Source organism: Tachysurus fulvidraco, chromosome 1, assembly GCF_022655615.1.
Source record: "Tachysurus fulvidraco isolate hzauxx_2018 chromosome 1, HZAU_PFXX_2.0, whole genome shotgun sequence".
Taxonomy (NCBI): Eukaryota; Metazoa; Chordata; class Actinopteri; order Siluriformes; family Bagridae; genus Tachysurus; species Tachysurus fulvidraco.
In genome coordinates this window covers 24268633-24290390 of record NC_062518.1, presented here as the reverse complement: position 1 = coordinate 24290390, position 21758 = coordinate 24268633, and the positions used below count along the sequence as shown (strand labels likewise).

Genomic DNA, 21758 nt, shown 5'->3' with positions numbered 1-21758 from the left:
AAATGTAATGCCACATAATAGTTTTGCCATTTTATCCACTCCACACAATAAATGGTCTTGCCCCCCCCCCCCCCTCTTCTTGTGACAGAAACTCCAGATTTGTCCCACTCTCTTGCACCTATCACTGAAGAGCGAGCCTCGCGAGCACTCTACAGAATCAGCCTGTTGTCTCGCCTACGTGAGCTTGTCCTTCCTAATCCCTCCTTAAAGGAACAACTTGCTTTGGCACCATCCAGCTCTGACCTACCCATTTGGTGGAGCACACCACAGCATGATCATGAACTGCTGCTAGGTGCTGCCAGCTGTGGTTTAAGCCGCACAGAGCACCTCATATTCTCAGACTCACGTTTCTCCTTTATCCAATCTCATCATGACTATGTGCAGAAACAGCAAGCATGCATTGCTGCACAAACCCTTACACACAGTCCACCACAACAGGGAGACAACATTAGAGAAGTAAAAACTGGTGATAAACACATTTTGGAAACCATTTGTTCATCATCCCTTCCAGCCATACCGTTCTCTCACTCTGAAGGAAAAAGAAGAGCACAGATAGGCTGGTCTTGGAATAAAATGAAAGGTAGAGAGCCCAGAGAGGGTGGAAGGAAACAAGGCGAGACAGATGGAGGGCCTTCAGATTCAGACACCGATTCTGATACTGAATCATCTACCTCTTCCCATCGCTCTCCTAGTTCAGATGTCAGTGGGGACAGTGATGCAGAGAGAGATGAGCAAGGTAAAATATTACTGTGTGTGTTTTGTGTGATTGTCTTTAATGGTCATATATTTGCCTGAATTCTGGAGTCTTTCTACAGAACCACTGAAGATCTGTGATGCAGATGAAGAGAACAGCACCCATTCATTCACTGCGTCTCAAGATGGCGCTCCACCAGAAAGGTTCAGTGACCCACTTAGGGTTGACTGGCCTAAGGTATTTCTTTCTTCCTTTTTTTCTGTTTTTGAAAAACAATCATTAAAAATAACACAAAGCGGTATTCAGAATATTCACAATAAACTTTTTAGAAATCCAGTTTTCTCCATATAAAGATTCCGAACACTAATGTATATGGTGACAGAAACAACAGAAACAAAGATAACTATATTTAAACTTTACCATGTAGATTTGGTAATTCATTGCTTTGTTGGATTGGATGGAGAGTATTGCTTGTACCTCTTAAAATACTGGTTAAAAACATCAATACGAGTGTGTATACAGTGAACTATTGAGTAATGTGTGTCTATTTTAGACACACACACCTGAGGTTGCTGCTGCTTGATCATGTTTTTGTCTTTGTAAAAAAAATAAAAGTGTTATTCAAAAAAATAGAAATGCAACAGAAGGGGATGTGAAATTATTTTTCACTTTATTCTGAAAAGATGTGTGCCAACACAGGGAAGGAACTCTGCCAAGCAATTCTAAACCTAGAACTAGGGCAAAATCACACAGCGAGAAGCTTTTATAAATATTTACTAATAAATAACCCAATAAATTGTTTTAAAATGACTTTTATTGTGAACAAAATAAAAGTCCTAATTGAATTGCCAAACAAAATGTATAGTAGTATCAAAATATGTGGAATTAAGATTGAATATCTTTAGCCTGAGTGTATGTAATATTTTGCCCTCAGCTGTTTTAAACCTGTACACTATCCATGCTTGATTGTTTTACAAATGATTGTGAAATCCTATTATTACATTCATCTTTTGTACTCTATTTTGTATATTATACAGTATATTGAGTATACTGTGCATATTGATGAGACAAAAAAAACTCAGTTAGCGTAGGTTACATTTTAGAGTAAGGCTGTGATTTAACAAAATGAGAGGGAGGAGGTAAGTGGTTGACTACATTTTGAATGCACTGTACAGGGAACAATAAATGCACTTATGGTTGAAAAATACTGCCAGTGGATTTCATTGTCTGAGCATGCTTGGTAAAGTCTTGGTAGTTTACTGTTCTTAATTAATTTATTTTTTTATTTTTAGGATCGCATATTAATAAACCGGATTGATAACCTTTGTACTCTGGTTCTGACGGGGCACTGGCCATCTGGACGACGGTATACCTCAGATCCTCAGCTTACACTAGCTTATGATGAGCAGGGGCTTGGAGATGACCTAGGATACACTCGAATATCTCGCAAAGGGAGCAGTACCCACTCTGGACAGAATGGAGAGGAAACAGAATTTACTGTTAAACTCTTAAAAGTGAGGAAGGGACAGACTTCAAAATGTTGCTGAAAATTTGATGGATGAAAGTTTTTTTTTTTTTTTTTTTTTACAGTGTATATTATTGTTAATTATCCATTTGAACTGTGCTTTTAGGAGGAAGGACTGAAATTAACCTTCTCCAAACAGGCTTTAATACCTAATGGGTCATCAAGAGAGACAAGTGGACGGCGACGGCGAAGAGAACAAGAGGTACCACAATGGCTCTCTAGGACTATAACATTTTCTCAGAACACTTGGCACATGATTTGATGCAAATTTTGTCATCTTGACAACATAGTCATCTTTTATTTATTTTTTTTCCTCCATTAGTCATCAGATACGGAGGGAGTACCGTATGCTCCTCGTAAGAGGGACCTGCCCAACTGGCTCAAAGAAAATCCTGAATATGCAGTTGAGGGTGACATGCTAGAGGTGTGAAATTGTAACTGTTCAATCACTATTGAAGCATGTTAAGGTTTACCATAAGCTGTATCGAGATTATATTCATGACCTAATCCACTATGTTGGACTTCTCACAGTTATAATTCAGCTTCAAATCATCAGAAGCCTCACAACAAAATAACAATATAGATGTTTTAAAATAGGCATCTACTAATGATAGACAAACCTTGCAGAGTTATAATGACTGACAACAGCATCTCACTAGCAACATGAATAGCTTGTGCATTTTCATTTTATTCGCATTTTTACTGTACTTAATCACATGAAATGTGGTTTATTTTTCTCCTTTACTATGTGATCTGTACGTATGCACTAGTACTACCCGTAAAATATAGTGAGACTGTATATTTAAAAAAAAAAAAGAAATTACATTACTGAAACTGCAAAAAACCTTTTGCACTCCGTGGCCAGTTCACCACAGTCGCTATGTTTAATAGTAGGGAAATGAAAAAACTCTTTTAAACTCACTTAAGATCTGCTGACTTAAATGTGTGTTAAGTTTTCCAGGAACAGTAATTTCTGCCTTGTCTAGTTTCATGTCACTAGCACCACCACCACCACATTGCAGACAGTTATTCTGATACACTTTCTTAATGAATCACAGCTGCTGGTGAACAGGACCAAAAGGAAAAGAAGAAAGAAGAGAACTGAAAAGGAACAAGCAACAACTGGCAGTGAAAGAGTTAAGGTTATTGACATGAAGACTGGCAAGAAGGTTAGGGGAGAGGTTTTTTTTAACCAAGAAAAAACTGTATATTTATTATATAATTTTGTTTTAGCAAGATTTATTTTTATGGAAATCTTTGACAGTATACATAATCCACTTTTTTATATCAATATATGCAAAAAAGAGCTTTATTAAAGATTTGTTGATCTATGAGCTGTTACTCTTACCTCTTGTATGTGTAAATTGGCTTACTTTGTCTTACATGTGTGGTTAGGTTCATTTTGCTGGGGTGTACGGGCCTGCATTGCAGGACCTTAAGGAGTACCTTGAAGAAAATCCTGATCATGTAGTAGCACCAGAATGGGCAGACACTGTACGCAACTCGGTTAGTCACCTTTTGAATATTAGTTGTAGGTTTTATGAAATGATTGTATATTTGATAAACTAAGCAAATGCTGCAATTTCTACATTGTTCACCTGATTTGGATCTAAATGCCTTCAGATTATATTTGAACATTTGTACTTGATGCATGAACCTGACTGCGATAACTAGCACATTAGATAGTATGTGTTTGAATGACTATAGGCTTATGGTGCAGTTCATTGATGGGCAAATTGAGCTAAAAATAAGAGTTTTGAGTTGGCTTGGCAGTCAGTAGAGAAAGAAAATACTACCACTTACCACTAAGTGTCACACTTTCTTTTTAAAACCTGTTGACAATCAGAATAACTAGGAGTAAGCTTTGGTCTTGTTTGCCTTGCACAACAACAGTCATCATTATAAACTCAAATGTTTAAAACGATTTCAAACTAAAATTTATAAACTTTAAAAATTTAAACTAAAATATTCATACCCACTGAACTTTTCCACATTTTGACGTTACAACCAAGAAGAAAAATGTATTTTATTAAATATACCAAACATTAGGACACCATTTATCATTTTCCTTCCACTTCACTTCCACACATTTTGTACCATGTCAAAATGTGAAAAAGTCCAGTGGGTATGTATACTTTTGCAAGGCACTGTATATATAATTAGCCTATATTATGCATCTGAATGGGGCAAAAGTTTGGAACTTTATCTGTGGCATGTTCGTTGTTACCAAATGGTCTGTTCTGAGTATTTCATAAAGGAAGAATTGAGAATTCTTTAGAGTGAATGCAGAAATCCTGCTTGCGGAGGGACGGCAGGCTGCAAAAACTTATTTTCAACCTGTAGGCTATATAATTCAGAAATGTTTGCCATAATTATTCAATTGTCAAAATATTAAATCTGTTCTGGTTTGATGGATTTTAGAATTTTGGGGGAATTGGTTTTAGGCAACAGGAATCTTTTGGAGCAGCTTTTTAGTATTAAATGCTTTAGTGTATTATAGAAATGATACAATTATTTCTATAATTAACCAGGATCTACTTAAAGCCTTGCAATATTTGTGAGCATAACACTAGATATCATTACTATAATCTGCTGTAGCCCCTGCTAGAGATGACCTTATTATTCACTATGAAAAAAATTCCATTTAGATGACACAAAAATATCATACTCTATAATCAGATCAGGCATTTCACTAACTTATGGTTACGAATTACTGAGCTATCCTAGTTATGTAAAAATGTTGATCGTTTTTTTTTTTTGCGTGGTAAGAACAAGTTTTCATGTTCTCAGTTTCCCTAGGCTTTTCTCATGTAATTATGCAGTCATACAGCTGTATGCACATCAAAAACCATGGCCCATATGAGCAGCATTGTGGGTCATGTACCAATCTGCTAACATAAGGGAAATAGTCCATATATTTGATTAAGGAAGTTTAAACTGTTAAGTGTACCTTTAACTGTAACTTGATGTAATTACAACATAAATTTTGGACACCATCAATGATCACAATTTAAAAAAAATCCTTATTTCAAAATTCAATTATTTTAAGACTAGAAAATATCTCTTGTTCTGTGCCCAGTGATCTTTAATTTCAGGTGTGTGGTTTGTCCTCAGCCCAACAATGTGCCTCATTGGTGCCTCTAGCAACCACTGTTAAAATGAAGGACTAATTACCTAAAAAGAATTCACCTGCACATTTTGATTCACATTTAATAAATGCATCATCTGTATTTTCTTTTTGTGCAATAATTATCATCATTGTCATTTTCTAGCTTCATTATTAGATTAGATACTTGCTATAAACTATACACACTCACTATATCAAATGTTTTTTTTCAATATTTGGTAAAATAAGCATACTGCTCTCACATAGTAATACTGACTGCCTAAGGGCTGTGTGTGCTCAGAACGAAGATATTTGGCATGCTGGGGCTAACAATTAATATATTGTTTTTCCAGGGCTTCCTGCCAGAGCATTTTTTTCATCGACTGCTGACTGTCTCCAGACAGAACCACAATTACCTCACCAACCCTTCAGACCAACTTGACCCTCAACTGGAGGAAGGTGAAAATGAGACACTGGTTTCTGATGGGGCTTATATTATGGATGATGAAGATCTGGACAGTAGTTCCCTTACAACTTCTCACCACCTCCTGACTTCTACATTTGATGCCAAGTTGGAGACTAGTTCTCTGGACATGGACAAAGGAGATGCTTTGTCACCAATTGGATATGATAGCTCTGATAGGGAGGCTATTCTGGATGATGTGATTATGGCACCTAAAAATTCTGATTCTTCCTCATGTTCAGAAGATTGACTAGGTCTCATTCACGAGAGATCATGAAATTCTTTTACTGTGTCTACTCCTACACTTTATAAATTTTTCTTGCTGCTGATAAGAAATTGTGATTATTTTTTTCCTGTTTTGTTAGTTTTATGGTGGCATTATCATAGACTTTAAAACGTATGATTGGCCTATTATGCAGACTCAAATACCAGTAAATTGTATGTACTCCTCATCTGGTAAACTATTGTTCAGCATTCCCTTCATGTTCTGTGGCTGTGGAGAACCTCTGGCTGGACTGTCCTTGGAATGGATTGCTGAAGGGTTCATATTTATATTTCGAGCTGAGCCATGGTGGTACCTCGGTCAATTTTAACTGTGCCTATGTCACAAAGAACATGGCTTTAATTTTTTTTCCAGTGAATACTGCAACCAAGACTTTATGGTGTATTGTACAATGTATAGTTGGTAATATTAATGCAAAACTTTTGTTCATTTTTGTTTGATGAATTGACTCCAACTAATGTAAACATGAATAACAATCTACCATGGAATCGGTCTTTTTTTTTTTTTTTTTTTTTTTTATAAACCGTTTTGGAGATATAAACCAAAACATAAAATGCTTCACAATAGCAACACCTTCACGATACCAGGTTGAGCAAAGAAGTAGAAAAGCAAGACAAAAATTGACCACAGAGGAGAAAAAAAGAGGAGACATTCAATTAAAAAATAAAAGATTTGTATTCAATTCAGAATACTAAGTTAATCCAGTTTAATTTGTATAGCACGTTTAACAATGGATGTCAAATACAGCTTCATAAGAATATAAAAATTCTAAATAACAAAAACGTTTAACATTTTATTTAATGTTTGTCCCGAATGAGCAAGCCGGTGGCAAGGGAGAAGTCCCTTAGATGATATGAGAAAGACGATATGAGGGGAACCAGACCCGAAGGTAACACCAGAAAGATATCTGGGTGACACCAGATAGTGTGATTGTAATAATTACTGTAAAGTGTAAAGTTATCGAAGGGAAAAGTGCAATTATGTAACCAGAAGGTTCTGAGAAACCTAGCAGTACGAAACAAAAATAAGTTGAGTTTAAAACTTAACAGAAGCATTTCAGTGAGAAAACTAGCACTTTTAGAGCATGTTACATGGTTGTTGCAGGTTCTCACATTTGAGACTGTCCTTACATTCAATTATAGGCTTTTGGTACGTAAAATCAGCCTTCTGATAGATTTGTAGCCAACACGAGGTTTTTAAAATTAAATTAAAATATAAAAAATTATAATAACTATAATAGAAATAAAACTGTTTTGTATTAGTACACATTAACGGTCTAGAATAAATACACAATGTAAAGCATTTTGTTTTGTGCAGGTAGAAAGGATTCCCCTGCAGAGCTGTACTAGTGCAGTAAGCCAGAATGACTGGCAGCGCATAGCAAATATACCAAAAAACTCCACCATAAGGGCACACACCTCTGTTTAGATGGGTATGTTGCTGCAGGAGCTAGATGAAAATCATGGTGAACAGCAATTTATTTCCTGAAAAAATATGTTGCACTATCTGTTACCAGTATAGTTTCAGTTACATTACAAAATTCCTCTTACATTATTCTGATTAAAATGATGTCAGATGACTAGCAGGGTGCCTCAGTCAGTCAAGGTGCCAAAATCTCCTGACAACGGTATAATTAGTATACTGGCAAAAATGATATGACTACAATTAAAATTTTACATATTAATTAATAATGCTGTAATTGCAGTTTGAGTTGGCTGATACATTATCTTGTGTGTGCACTCTCGACATGTACAGGTACTGTGTTTATTAACAATATGGCCAGGCAAGTATCTCAACCACTGTCTGTGTCTGCTGCACATGCAGCTTTAAAATGTACTTAGTAAGAAAATGGCTGAGAACAAACAGGATGTGAGTTGCCTTCAGAACCCTATATGCAAATCAAGAAACACTATAAACTCTGAGGTTTTTACTCTCATCAACCCATCTATTGTTGAGTTTTATGGGTAAAAGCAACGAATAATGAGGCACTATTTGGGCCAGGTTCAAAATGACAACATCCATAGTGTAAAGGGTCAGAAGCAGGGGTAAGGGTCCTCCTCAAAGACCGGAAGATCAGGTTTAGAGAGTCAGAGTAAGATTTTTTTTCTTTTGAATTAAATTCTTCTGTTAGAACATATGTTTCTGCTTAAATGCAGAAATGCCGGATGTCTAGAAAATATTTCATCAACGATTACATATATTTGGAAGCATCCATTTTGTGTGGGAGACATTTTGGTGTTGAGCAATATTTGGTTTACCACAAACATCATGTTATTGTCTTTAGACCAAAATCTTCCAAAAGCCTGCAGATTTTCGATCATGGCCTTTTCTTAGAATTGACTTCACCATTTAATTCTACAAAATGGTATCGGTCAGACAGGTAGGATCTAAACCAGCTTAAAGCCTGACCATGAATACCTGTGTAATATTGTAAGCGATCTAGAAGAATGTTGTGATCTATAGTGTCGAATGCAGCACTAAGGTCAAGTAGAACTAATAGTGACATACAGTCTTGGTCCGAAGCTAAGAACAGGTCGTTTGTAACTTTGACAAGTGCAGTTTCTGTGCTATGATGGGGCCTGAAACCTGACTGAAACTCTTCAAGGATGTTGCTCTCCTGTAAGAAGGAGCTCAGTTGAACAGACACAACCTTTTCAAGTATTTTAGACATAAACGGAAGGTGTGAGATAGGTCTGTAATTTGATAGTTCATTAGGGTCTAAGTTAGGTTTTTTGATGAGTGGCCTAATAACTGCCAACTTGAAAGACTTCGGGACATAACCTAAAGATAACGAGGAGTTAATGATATTAAGAAGAGGCTCACCAGCTTTATGTAACACTTCTTTCAGTAGTTTAGTTGGGATGGGGTCTAGTGAACATGTTGATTTAGCTGTAGTAATAAGTTTATCTAACTCTTCCTGTCCTGTACTTGTAAAGCTGTGTAAAGCCTTAGGTGAGATTGTGTCACTGGTTGCTCTCATATATAGTTTCTTGCACTACAAAAACAAACAAACAAATAAATAAATGAATACTTTAATATTACAAGGTGTAGGAGAACACTAAATATGTGCAGTTTGTAAATATTGCTTTAGAAAAATCAGGAAACCAAAACCACACATAAAAAAATCTTCCCCTTATGGCATATGTTTGTAATCCGTATACTGTTAGCTGGCATGCTTTTGAATAAAGCATTTTGATGCCATTTACTGCAATCACCAAACCCTACGGTTGCACTTTTGATTCATTGGTTTCAACTGTTGAAAATTATAGAACTATTATCAGCCATGTACTTTTAGGTCTGTCTAGTCATATATACAGTATTTTTTTGTTCCAAAGTAATACAGTACAATATTAAAATATAAAATGATGTTTTTAATGAAAGGTGTTTAATGAAATAGGATTATTTATGATTTGCTAAAGAGATTTGCATACCTACTTATCAGATCAAAAAGAGTACTTGCTTCTGCAGTTTGTGGTTGTGTCACATGTGCAAGTGTGTGGCTGAATATGTTTTTTTTTCTGCTTTGCCAGTTAGAGAAGCACAGATGACAAGCAGCACTGAGGTGGCATTCTTTAATACCACAATGGAAAATCATACGGATGATTACTCATCTTATCAATACCTCTACGATGATTTGAATGATACGGTGATTCCAACGTCAGTCACTGCGCTGAAGGAGCAACCTCTCTCCATGTCTCACATCTATCTCCCCATGTTTTATTTCATTATGTTCTTTGCTGGATTCACTGGGAACCTGTTTGTCATCATAATTATTGGTAACAGGCACAAGAAGAATGCACGTCTGGTAGATACATTTGTGCTGAACCTTGCTCTAGCAGACCTGGTTTTTGTCTTCACTTTGCCGCTATGGGCTGTCTCAGCTGGGAAGCATAACCAGTGGCCTTTTGGGGAGCTGATGTGCAAGATCAGCAGCTATGTCATTGCAGTCAACCGCTTTTCCAACATTTTCTTTCTCACATGCATGAGTGTGGACCGTTACCTTGCCATAGTGCGCCTTATGGACTCTCACTTTCTCCGGAGCAGCAAATGCATACATCTAACTTGTGGAGTGGTATGGGGATTGTCCCTGATTTTGGGGACACCATCACTGGTTTATCGTGGGTTGATTGAAGGTGACTTTTGTATAGATGACCTGGATTCCTCCTTTTTCCAAGGTATGATTCTGCTATCAGTCTTTCTGACCTTTGTGCTGCCTGTGCTGATTATCATCCTATGTTATGGCTCAATTGTGGTCAAACTGCGGCACCACTGTGTCTCTGCTGGAAATTCACGTGCTGAAGCCCGATGTCGCCACTCTCTCAAAATTGTTTTTACCATTGTTATTGTTTTTCTGGTATCTTGGCTTCCCTATAATATGTTAAGGACAATTCAAGTACTCTGTAAGATCAGTAACATCAAGCTGAATGATGACACCTACATGTATTTGGCCAGAGGGCTCATCATCTCCTCCTGCCTGGCCTTTCTCAACAGTTGTCTGAATCCAGTCATTTACTTGTTCCTGGATAAGCATTTTAGGCGCAGCGCAGCCGCACAGTGCAAGTCATGCACTGGCAAGGGGGATATACAGCAGAGTTACATGTCATCTAATTCAACTGCCTCAAATGGTCTCTCAGAGAGCCTGGGAAGCACTGCACTCCGTGGCCACCTCTTCTCCCTAACTCAAAAGAAATGAACTCTACTCAGCCACAGCTATCAATGGTCTAAAGGCAGAAATATATGCTTTTTTATAACAATACGTTTGTTTTAAACAGGATAAAAATATAGAAAATATATTTCTGGCCAATATTTGAGGAGTATATTCTCCTCAAATGTGGGCCAGAAATATATTCTCTATATTTTTCAGTATAAAATAGCAGAATACAGTATGTAGATTTAAAATGCCAGTTTGATATTTTTATGAATGTGACTGATTGTTTTGCTCAACATTTAAGTTCTGAATTTTATGATGTTGATCTGTTTCCTTTATGGCTTCATTGCCATAAATCATTGCTCAAATCTGCAAATTGGTAATTTCAACATGCCTGAAACTGAATTTAATAAATGCAGGAATAAATGTAATTGTACAACTTTCTATGTTCTTTTCTTTTATTTACATGATATTTTTTTATATTTTATATATTACATGTTTTTAAACTATCAGATGTAGTAAACATTAGTCTTTTTAATGCTCACATACAGTACAATTCAGAAAACAAACCATTTTTATTTTACATGCACATTTGATGCATTAATCCATGTAACAGAATGTTTTAAGTGCTTTTTTTTCATTTGTGCTCAGGAACTATTTTGTATTTTGTAATCTTAAGAAATAAAGTCTAAAACTATTAAAAATACATGTTTCATTTTGATCATTTGTTATATTTGTTATCAGTTCTCCTTCAACTTTCTTACCTTGTTCAGATCAGAGGAGTCCTTTTTCACTATATGTGTCAGTAGCGGAAAAATCTTAACACATCTGACACAATGCCCTGATTGCCAACAGAAATGGTAAACTAACTAACATAACGGTCTTCTTAAAATCCTATTTTCTCATGAGAAAATAAGTGGCAGATGCAACACATGAGAGGTCAATGGTTCACACCTGGCCACATGTCTTTACAAATGAGTCACAACACTTTTTTTTTATGTCAGTGGTTAATGTTATGCCAGTTTGAACTTTCATCTCTAGTTTTGTTTCATTATTAACACAGCTATCTGTGTTTAGGTATAGTAACAAGAATATGCAGTTCTAAAACTGCAAATATATGTAGAAAAGTTTTTTACCTTCAATATATAAATATTTATTTATAATATTTAAAAATATTAATTCAAATTGTTGCTAATTGTATTTATTTTTTTCTGCACTAAATTGTATTAATTAAACAAGAAAAATATCATTTCTGAATCTGGACATTTTAAGTAGTATAAAAAGGATCAGCAAATAAATTTATGAACTATGATCTGCCCACAAAAACATTATTGAACTTTTATACATAATACGGATACTGATGTTTGTCTGAATAATATACTGATGTGTTTTAATTAAGTGCAGAATTATTTATTAAGAGAGCTTCTTCGGAGTGTTCAATATTATGTGATACATATGTGAAACATCAGCACAGTGCCACTTTATACACTATTTACACACCATACTGCACCTGGACACTTTAAAGACAATCTTTAAAAACCATACACATTTATGTATATGTATTTTGTATATGTGTATACATTATTTCATATTCTCCACATATTTCATATTTTATATAGTTTTTATATAGTTTTCTTATATAGTTTATACTTTCTTATTATTTTATTCTCATTTTATTTTTTGATTTTTATACTTTTTTGATATTCTTTATTCTTATACCGGACAGGTGCATAAAGCATTTCACTGCATATCGTACCCTGTATGTATGTGTATGTGACAACTAAAATTTGATTTGACTTTGATTTGAAATTAATCAGCATAATTTCAAAGTATAAGGTTAACAGAAAACGAGTAGGCTTGTATTTACCAAAAAGGGAACTAGGGAAAGTTTCCTGAAAATAACTGACTAGAATGCAGGGCTCAATTATATTTTTGCACAGATACAATTTTATTTCATAGTTTTTGCACAAATAATCTAATAACTATAAGAACAAGTCTACCATTAGCAAGAACAAATTTGTAAATAGATTCAAGAAGAACATTGGTTGGACCAAATGCACTAAATAAAACACTGTGTTAAAAATAAAAGAATGTCAGAGGATAATTTTTTCCCCATTATATAAAAAAACAAGTACACACAATGATTATCTAAGATTATCTGAGATAAACATAAAAACACAGATGATCTGTACTGTAACTAGCCAGAGAATGCACACAGTTACTATGGTGGGGAAATTACAGTGGTTTTTCAGAAACTTTCCCGTGCACATATGCCGTTTGCTCTACTTTTACACTGACTCTTAGACTTAGGCAACAAAGATATATTTGAGGCTAGCCTGCTACTCACCACTCACAAATTTTAAGTCTCCACTGTTGGTGAAACTTACACAGTTTCAAACAGTAAAAGTGAGTAAGCAGCTAAACCTATCACAGCCTAGGCTTCACACAGGAAGTAACAGCATTGGAGAGTGTGATCACTGTTATAAGTGTACGTTTTGGTGCTACTTTTGGTGCTACTTAAGAACCAGTGCAGAAAACCATGCTGGGTGCCACCCAAACTCCCAGCCATTACCAGCAAAATTAAAACACTGCAACATGCTGTGAAAAAGCACAAGATTAGGCTGTTCTAATTGAAAGCACTCCTCACTGGCAAGCAATGACAGATGGTAAAGCTGGTAAAGATGAATGGTCCAAGCCTCTCTCTCTCTCTCGCTAACATGACCATACTGTGGGACACAGGTATCAATTGTGGAGGTGAACTGAAAAAAACAAAACTGTCAGATGTTAAAGTGAGATCAGTAAAATAAGCTTTCATTCCATATCTACAGCACCACCATATCAAACTGTTTACATGCTATTTTGTACATTGTTTTTGCTCTTTGCACATGCTGTTTTGCACATTCAGTCAATTGCTGTTTTGCACAATTCATTACAATACCTCATATAACTGCTGCTATTACATTAAAAGTTCATACCAGTATATTTTGCACATGTACTATAGAATATACAGCATGTACTAGTAGGTCAACGCTGCTTTTGTGTATTGTCTTTTGCTTTTGGTTTGGTTTTTTATCTTGCACTGTTAGCACTAGGTTGCACAGACGCACTTTATGTGGCTAGGACTAACTTACTTAGGTCCGTGTTGTTCTGTGTAGCTCTGTGTTTGTTCTATGTAGCACCATGGTTCTGGAAAAACATTGTCTCATTTTACTATGTACTGCATCAGCTAATATGGCTGAAATGACAATAAAAGCTTCTTGATTTGACTTGACTTGGATATGATGAATTGATGGATGGAAATTGATTTCATCCTGTCCAAAACTGTAATGGCTGGAATGAGTGATAAACTTGTGTCCAGGTTGATAATAGTGATTTAATGTGACTGGTGCTGGGAAATGACACAAGCAGAGAATATCTGCCTCTTGGTCACATGATATAGAGACTACGCTCAGGAGGGTTACAAAACTGCAATGGAATGGAAAATGGTCAAGCAGTCTTATCAGTTTTTAAACAACAAAAGCATGTAAGCTATCTCTATATGGCCAGATTAGACTGAGTAGGCACACCTGTGACACACCAGAGTCTATTCTGAGAAACACAGTGATGGAGGTGAAATGTGGTCATGTAAATAAGTGTGTTGAGTGCTTCATGTTTATTGTTTGAGCCAAAGCATGAGACTCCATAGCCAACAGGAAACCATCAGAGACCAGCTGATTCAGTCCCCTTGCAGATAATAATGGAAAGACAGCAGTGAGTGTTGAAAAATTGACAATGACATTTCACTTTGCAGTTGAACTACACTGGGTTAATCTAGCCACGGGGGTTGTAAGACAGTGATCTCTATGCTGGTCACATGCCTGTATAAATAGAGAGGGTCGCTTCAGGAAGGGCCTCCGGCGTAAAACATGCCAAACTTCAACATGCGAATCATCAATGTGAATTCCACATTAGTAAGATGGGTGGGTGGTAGTGGGTGGTTTCTCTTTCAAAGTCACCATACCCTCAGCTAGATTTTCAGGTTCCATTCACCTACAGACTTACAGTAGACACTGTAGGTCTCTGTTTGTTCAGCTAGTAAGCTATGTAAGCTTTGTACATCTGTTTCACTCAATATTTCATAGTTTTCAAGACATTTCAGATTAGAAAATTAGATATGTAGTATTGTTTGGGATAAAAACTATTATACTCCCTCATATTTCACTAAGCAGAGCAGAGAGAAAAAAAACATTTTTCATATGTTTCACGTTTTTTCATTGTCAAAGGCACTTCTTCAATTTCTTTTTTATTTTAGTACCACTTTGCCATTTTTTCACCAGCACCAGTAATTAAATTATTTATAAGTAAGTTACTCAAAGTAGAGTATTTTATTTAGTGGCATCAGATGGGGTCAGAATTGTTTTGTTATTCTGAATAAATATACTATGATCCACAAATAAATATAAAGAGTTTCACAATTTTTTTTAAATCAACAAATGCACAATAAGCAAACCGTAAATATATGTTACAAATTTCACAAAAAGAAATGAAATTCACAAATAAATAAAACGTGATTTGCAAATAAAAAAAATATTTATAAATATATATTTAATTGTATTTATTTGTGAATGGCTTCCTGTTCATTTGTGAATCGCGTTCTGTGCAATTGTGAATCACTTATTCAGAATAACTAAACAATTCTGACCCCATAGTTCACACGCTCACACCTTGTATTTCTTACGCTGAGAAGTAAGGGAGAACTTTTCCTGCTATATAATTGAATTAATGGACGAGACGCAGGCATACACAGAGCAGTTTTGTCGAGTTCAGCTGTTTCGAGTTTTTTTTATATGCTTTACTCACGCCACAAGAGCCGACAAACAGATGACATCAGACGTGTCGTTTCTTGCAGCGCCGAACACACATATTTAAAGGCATAGTTCACTCAAAATGAAAATTGTGTCATCATTTACTCACTCTCATGTTGTTACAAACCTGTATAAATTTCCTTTATTATGATGAACACGAAGGAAGATATTTTAAGAAACAAAAACAGCTTTGCAACCAGAAGCTTTAGCTTACCTGAAACTAAGGAAAGTACTAGAGGCTTCCTGAAATTAATTAAAGGAGTAGAGATGTATTTCATTATTATTGCCTTTTCATCAAGGAATCAAATGTGAAACAATCACAACACAAAAGACCATAAGCTGAAATGTGTAGCCTACTATCTCTCTCTCACTCTCTCTCACTCTCTCTCTCTCTCACACACACACACACACACACACACACACACACACACACACACACACACACACACACACACACACACACACACACACACACACACACACAGAGAGAACACGAAGGAAGATATTTTGAGGAATGTAATGAATTGTGCAAAACAGCAATTGACTGGATGTTCAAAACAGCATGTGCAAAGAGCAAAAACAATGTACAAAATAGCATGTAAACAGTTTGATATGGTGGTGCTGTAGATATGGAATGACAGCTTATTTTACTAAACATTAACACACACACACACACACACACACACACACACACACACACACACACACACACACACACACACACACACAGAACACGAAGGAAGATATTTTGAGGAATGTTTATAACCAAACCAATCATGAGCACCATTCACTTCCATAGTAGGAAAAAGAATACTATAAAAGAGAATGGGGCTCATTAACAATTTGTTCACAAAACAATATGTAAAATTAAACTGTTAACAAAAACCTGAGGGGGACGCTGCTGCAGGTGAGTGGCCCTGACCCGTAATCTCAATCTAAACTTTTGGTAAATCTTGAGAGCCCTGTGTGTGTGTGTGTGTGTGTGTGTGTATATATATATCTCCAAATTTGATGTGATAAGTCTCTTTTAATGTCTTGATCTCCCGGTAGCCTCACAGATTGTTTTTTAATCCACAGAGGGTTCACCCCAACAAACTGGCAAAGTACACAGACTTAATAAAGCTGAGTGCTGTGAACTATGTTACTACCACAACAGACTTTATTTTTTATTTAAAAATATTAATTCAAATTGTTGCTAATTGTATTTATTTTTTTCTGCACTAAATTGTATTAATTAAACAAGAAAAATATCATTTCTGAATCTGGACATTTTAAGTAGTATAAAAAGGATCAGCAAATAAATTTATGAACTATGATCTGCCCATAAAAACATTATTGAACTTTTATACATAATACGGATACTGATGTTTGTCTGAATAATATACTGATGTGTTTTAATTAAGTGCAGAATTATTTATTAAGAGAGCTTCTTCGGAGTGTTCAATATTATGTGATACATATGTGAAACATCAGCACAGTGCCACTTTATACACTATTTACACACCATACTGCACCTGGACACTTTAAAGACAATCTTTAAAAACGATACACATTTATGTATATGTATTTTGTATATGTGTATACATTATTTCATATTCTCCACATATTTCATATTTTATATAGTTTTTTATATAGTTTTCTTATATAGTTTATACTTTCTTATTATTTTATTCTTATTTTATTTTTTGATTTTTATACTTTTTTGATATTCTTTATTCTTATACCGGACAGGTGCATAAAGCATTTCACTGCATATCGTACCCTGTATGTATGTGTATGTGACAACTAAAATTTGATTTGATTTTGATTTGAAATTAATCAGCATAATTTCAAAGTATAAGGTTAACAGAAAACGAGTAGGCTTGTATTTACCAAAAAGGGAACTAGGGAAAGTTTCCTGAAAATAACTGAATAGAATGCGGGGCTCAATTATATTTTTGCACAGATACAATTTTATTATTTCATAGTTTTTGCACAAATAATCTAATAACTATAAGAACAAGTCTACCATTAGCAAGAACAAATTTGTAAATAGATTCAAGAAGAACATTGGTTGGACCAAATGCACTAAATAAAACACTGTGTTAAAAATAAAAGAATGTCAGAGGATAATTTTTTTCCCATTATATAAAAAAACAAGTACACACAATGATTATCTAAGATTATCTGAGATAAACATAAAAACACAGATGATCTGTACTTAACTGTACTTAACTGTACTTAATGTACTATAAATTTCTTTATTATGATGAACACGAAGGAAGATATTTTGAGAAACAAAAACAGCTTTGCAACCAGAAGCTTTAGCTTACCTGAAACTAAGGAAAGTACTAGAGGCTTCCTGAAATTAATTAAAGGAGTAGCGATGTATTTCATTATTATTGCCTTTTCATCAAGGAATCAAATGTGCAACAATCACAACACAAAAGACCATAAGCTGAAATGTGTAGCCTACTATCTCTCTCTCACTCTCTCTCACAGACACAGACAGACAGACAGACACACACACACACACACACACACACACACACACACACACACACACACACACACAGAACACGAAGGAAGATATTTTGAGGAATGTATATAACCAAACCAATCATGAGCACCATTCACTTCCATAGTAGGAAAAAGAATACTATAAAAGAGAATGGGGCTCATTAACAATTTGTTCACAAAACAATATGTAAAATTAAACTGTTACCAAAAACCTGAGGGGCACAGAGGGGGACGCTGCTGCAGGTGAGTGGCCCTGACCCGTAATCTCAATCTAAACTTTTGGTAAATCTTGAGAGCCCTGTGTGTGTGTGTGTGTGTGTGTGTATATCTCCAAATTTGATGTGATAAGTCTCTTTTAATCTAGATTCGTTTAATCTACCTGTAGCCTCACAGATTGTTTTTTATCCACAGAGGGTTCACCCCAACAAACTGGCAAAGTACACAGACTTAATAAAGCTGAGTGCTGTGAACTATGTTACTACCACAACAGACTGCTGGTCTGCCAGACAATGTAGCTACTTAGGTGTCACCTGTAACTGGATAGACAACACCTCACTGAAGAGGCACTCCGCTGCATTGGCTTGTAGACCTGTCAAAGGCTCGCACACGTTTGATGTCCTTGCAACTGCATTAGAGGATTTTTGTGTTACTTGTGCATATTTATTTATTTATTATTTTATTTATTATTTTATTTATTAAGTACTTGAATTTACCTGAATTATTTTAATTTAAGCTATTTTGTAATTAATTAATTTTAATTTATTTTATTGATTGGATGTGCCATAATTTGCCTAAAGATTATTTTGTATTTTTGTCTCTCTGATTGTTGTCTTGTGTTAAAAATTAAATCAGACGTTACTCAACAGTTACTCTGTAACGAAGCAGAGTCGTAAGGATCCATTTGCAGCGTTTATTTAAATAAGGCAGAACAGACAGGCAGGGTCAAGCACGGCAAACATAATGTCAGAGATAGGCAGATCGGAGTCGAAGAACAGGCAGGAGGTCAGGGCAGGCAGTAAAGAATCAGAGAACCAGGCAACAGAAACAGAATCAAAACAATCAGAACAGACAATCGGGAAACGCTCGGAATGACTGCAGAAGCAAGTCGAGACTTCGCATTGGTGTCAAGTTCACGTTCAGTCTTTATAGGAAGTGGTTGATGGGGAACAGGTGGCGGAGCAATCAGAGTCAGTGGTGGATTCTGGGAGGTGTAGTCTGGGAGAGCTAGTATTCTGGAGAGGCTTCTCAGTGTTGGTGTTCAGTGGGCGTGGGTGGTGCGCTGATCGTGACATACTCAGTACTTGAGTAGTTTTTTCACCAAGTACTTTTTTACTCTTATTCAAGTAATTATTTGGATGTCTACTATTTACTTTTACTTGAGTCATATTGAGTCATAATGAGTCATTTTGGGCAAGTCGTGGCCTAATGGTTAGAGAGTCTGACTCGTAATCCTAAGATTATGGGTTCGAGTCTCGGGCCGGCCACGACTGAGGTGCCCGTGAGCAAGGCACTGAACCCCCCAACTGCTCCCCGGGCGCTGCAGCATAAATGGCTGCCCACTGCTCTGGGTGTGTGTTCACGGTGTGTGAGTGTTCACTGCTGTGTGTGTGCACTTTGGATGGGTCAAATGCAGAGAACAAATTCTGAGTACAGTACTTAGCTGTATGTCATGTCACTTTCACTTTATTCTGAAGTAACAGTACTTTTACTTGAGTACAATTTTTGGCTACTCTACCCACCTCTGGTAATAGGCTCCTTACCTTTCTCCAAGATTCACACTTTCCCTTCACCTTTTTCTTACTTCATGTATCTTACCAAAAAATTTCCCACAATCTCTTAGCCACTAGTATATTGAACCTGGTGCTGCTCCTTACTTAGCTGTGAAAAAATTAAAGAAAACAAATCACCTAGTTAACTTCAAATATATTCTGTCATATTCTAAGAAACTGGAAAGTGGATAAACTGTTATCATGGCTCTCGGAGTCTTGAATGATCTTTATTCATCTTTTTTACACACCAATCCTCTGGGATAGAGTTTGGTGTGTAAAAGACATCAACAAGCATGTTGGTGAGGGGAACAGAGGTGATGAGGAGATGATGGGCGGGTTTGGTGTTAAAACGGAAACCTAGAAGGACAGATGGTAGTTGACTTTGCAGATGGAAATGGCTGTAGTTAACAATTAATTCAAGAGGAACATACAGTAGTGTTACATATAAGAGTGAAGGTAGACGTATGCAGGTAGACTACAATCTATATAGAGGAGGCAATCTGAGAGAGATGTGGGATCTGGGAAAACTCTCCATTACCTCATCTACTGTAACTCAATCCAGAATCTCTCCTTCTCTTAAAACTCACAGCCTACTTGTAAGAGCATTACCACTGATGACATTCAACATCACCTCTTCAATTTTTAACGTCAAATTGATCACTCTAACAGTCTTTTCTCCTCTAAAACATTCCCCACAAACTTATCCATCTGGTTGCGGTTGTTGTTAACTCGGGCCTCGACCGATCCGGTATGGAATTCCCACTGATGATTCACATGTTTAAATTTGGCACCTTTTACACCAGATGCCCTTACTGACGCAATCCTCTCTATTTATCCTGACTTGGGACCAGCACAGAAGTCAATGGCTTGCTACTCCTGTGGATATGATTTTAATTTTGTTGCTAAAAGACGCTAATAATTTGTAATCGGAGTTAAGCAGTGTGATAGGGCGCCAGTTATTTAGCAAAAAATTTGTTAGGTTTTGTAATCAGAGTAATTTCTTTCTGTTTCATTGATTGTGTAAGTTCTAAATTTACAGCACATTCAATAAACACATTTAAAATGTATCATCCTATATATTTCCATAAAAAACTATACAACTCAAAAGGCTCATCAGGTGTTGGGCTTTTGTTAAAAGTTTTTTTAATGATATCATTCAAATTTTTTAAAGCCATTTCCATTTAACAGCGGCTTTCATTATTTATACTTATACAACAAAATAAAGGGCTGTATCCTGCAAAAATATAGATCACTTGAGTCAGGTTTAAAAGTTGATGTATATAATTTTTTTTATAAAAATCTGGAACAAATTTCTAAGTCAATATTATTATCTGCTGTTGTTGTCAAGGCCCCTTTAGCCTTTTCCAGCTTGTAAGGACCATGTTGCAGTGCAACAATAAGGAATTTCACCTCAGTTTTTTTTCCCAGATTAAAGTAGTATGTAGTAGTAAATTAAATTAAATTAAATTAAAATAAATTATTCATTCATTCATTCATTTTCTACCGCACACACACACACACACACACACACACACACACACACACACACACACACACACACACACACACACACACACACTATGGACAAATTAAATTCAATTAAATTAATTCAAATCAAGTTTAGGGGGCATGGTGGCTTAGTGGTTAGCGTGTTCGCCTCACACCTCCAGGGTCGGGTTCAATTCCTGCCTCCGCCTTGTGTGTGTGGAGTATGCATGTTCTCCCCGTGCCTCGTGGGTTTCCCCGGGTACTCCGGTTTCCTCCCCCGGTCCAAAAACACGCATGGTAGGTTGATTGGCATCTCTGTAAAATTGTCCGTAGTGTGTGATTGAATGAGAGTGTGTGCGTGTGTGCCCTGCGATGGGTTGGCACTCCGTCCTGGGTGTATCCTGTCTTGATGCCCAATGACGCCTGAGATAGGCACAGG

General features: G+C 36.1%; 2 protein-coding genes across 7 annotated transcripts in view; both read left to right on the top strand.

The window, feature by feature from the left end:
* The window catches only part of chd8 (chromodomain helicase DNA binding protein 8), a 52649-nt gene extending 46098 nt beyond the window's left edge, over positions 1-6551 (top strand). For 5 of the 6 annotated variants that reach the window (XM_027179693.2, XM_027179692.2, XM_027179694.2 and 2 more), the window contains exons 33-40: positions 89-736; positions 816-931; positions 1987-2208; positions 2326-2421; positions 2542-2643; positions 3278-3388; positions 3615-3725; positions 5679-6551. In XM_027179693.2, coding sequence (XP_027035494.1) covers positions 89-736; positions 816-931; positions 1987-2208; positions 2326-2421; positions 2542-2643; positions 3278-3388; positions 3615-3725; positions 5679-6038 — 1766 coding nt within the window. In that variant the 3' untranslated portion in view covers positions 6039-6551. The remainder of the gene's footprint in view (positions 1-88; positions 737-815; positions 932-1986; positions 2209-2325; positions 2422-2541; positions 2644-3277; positions 3389-3614; positions 3726-5678) is intronic. The other variant, XM_047821798.1, reaches the window with a different exon arrangement.
* A 2426-nt stretch (positions 6552-8977) lies between these two features.
* On the top strand, positions 8978-10779 carry gpr25 (G protein-coupled receptor 25). The gene has a single exon (XM_027179697.2). It carries the CDS (start codon positions 9556-9558, stop codon positions 10762-10764), a length of 1209 nt encoding a protein of 402 aa, XP_027035498.1. The 5' UTR covers positions 8978-9555; the 3' UTR covers positions 10765-10779.
* The last annotated feature ends 10979 nt before the right edge of the window (positions 10780-21758 follow it).

Bases quoted from the DNA above. Each gene is read 5' to 3' on its own strand.
- gpr25 (XM_027179697.2), top strand. From the start codon at position 9,556: ATGTGCAAGTGTGTGGCTGAATATGTTTTTTTTTCTGCTTTGCCAGTT.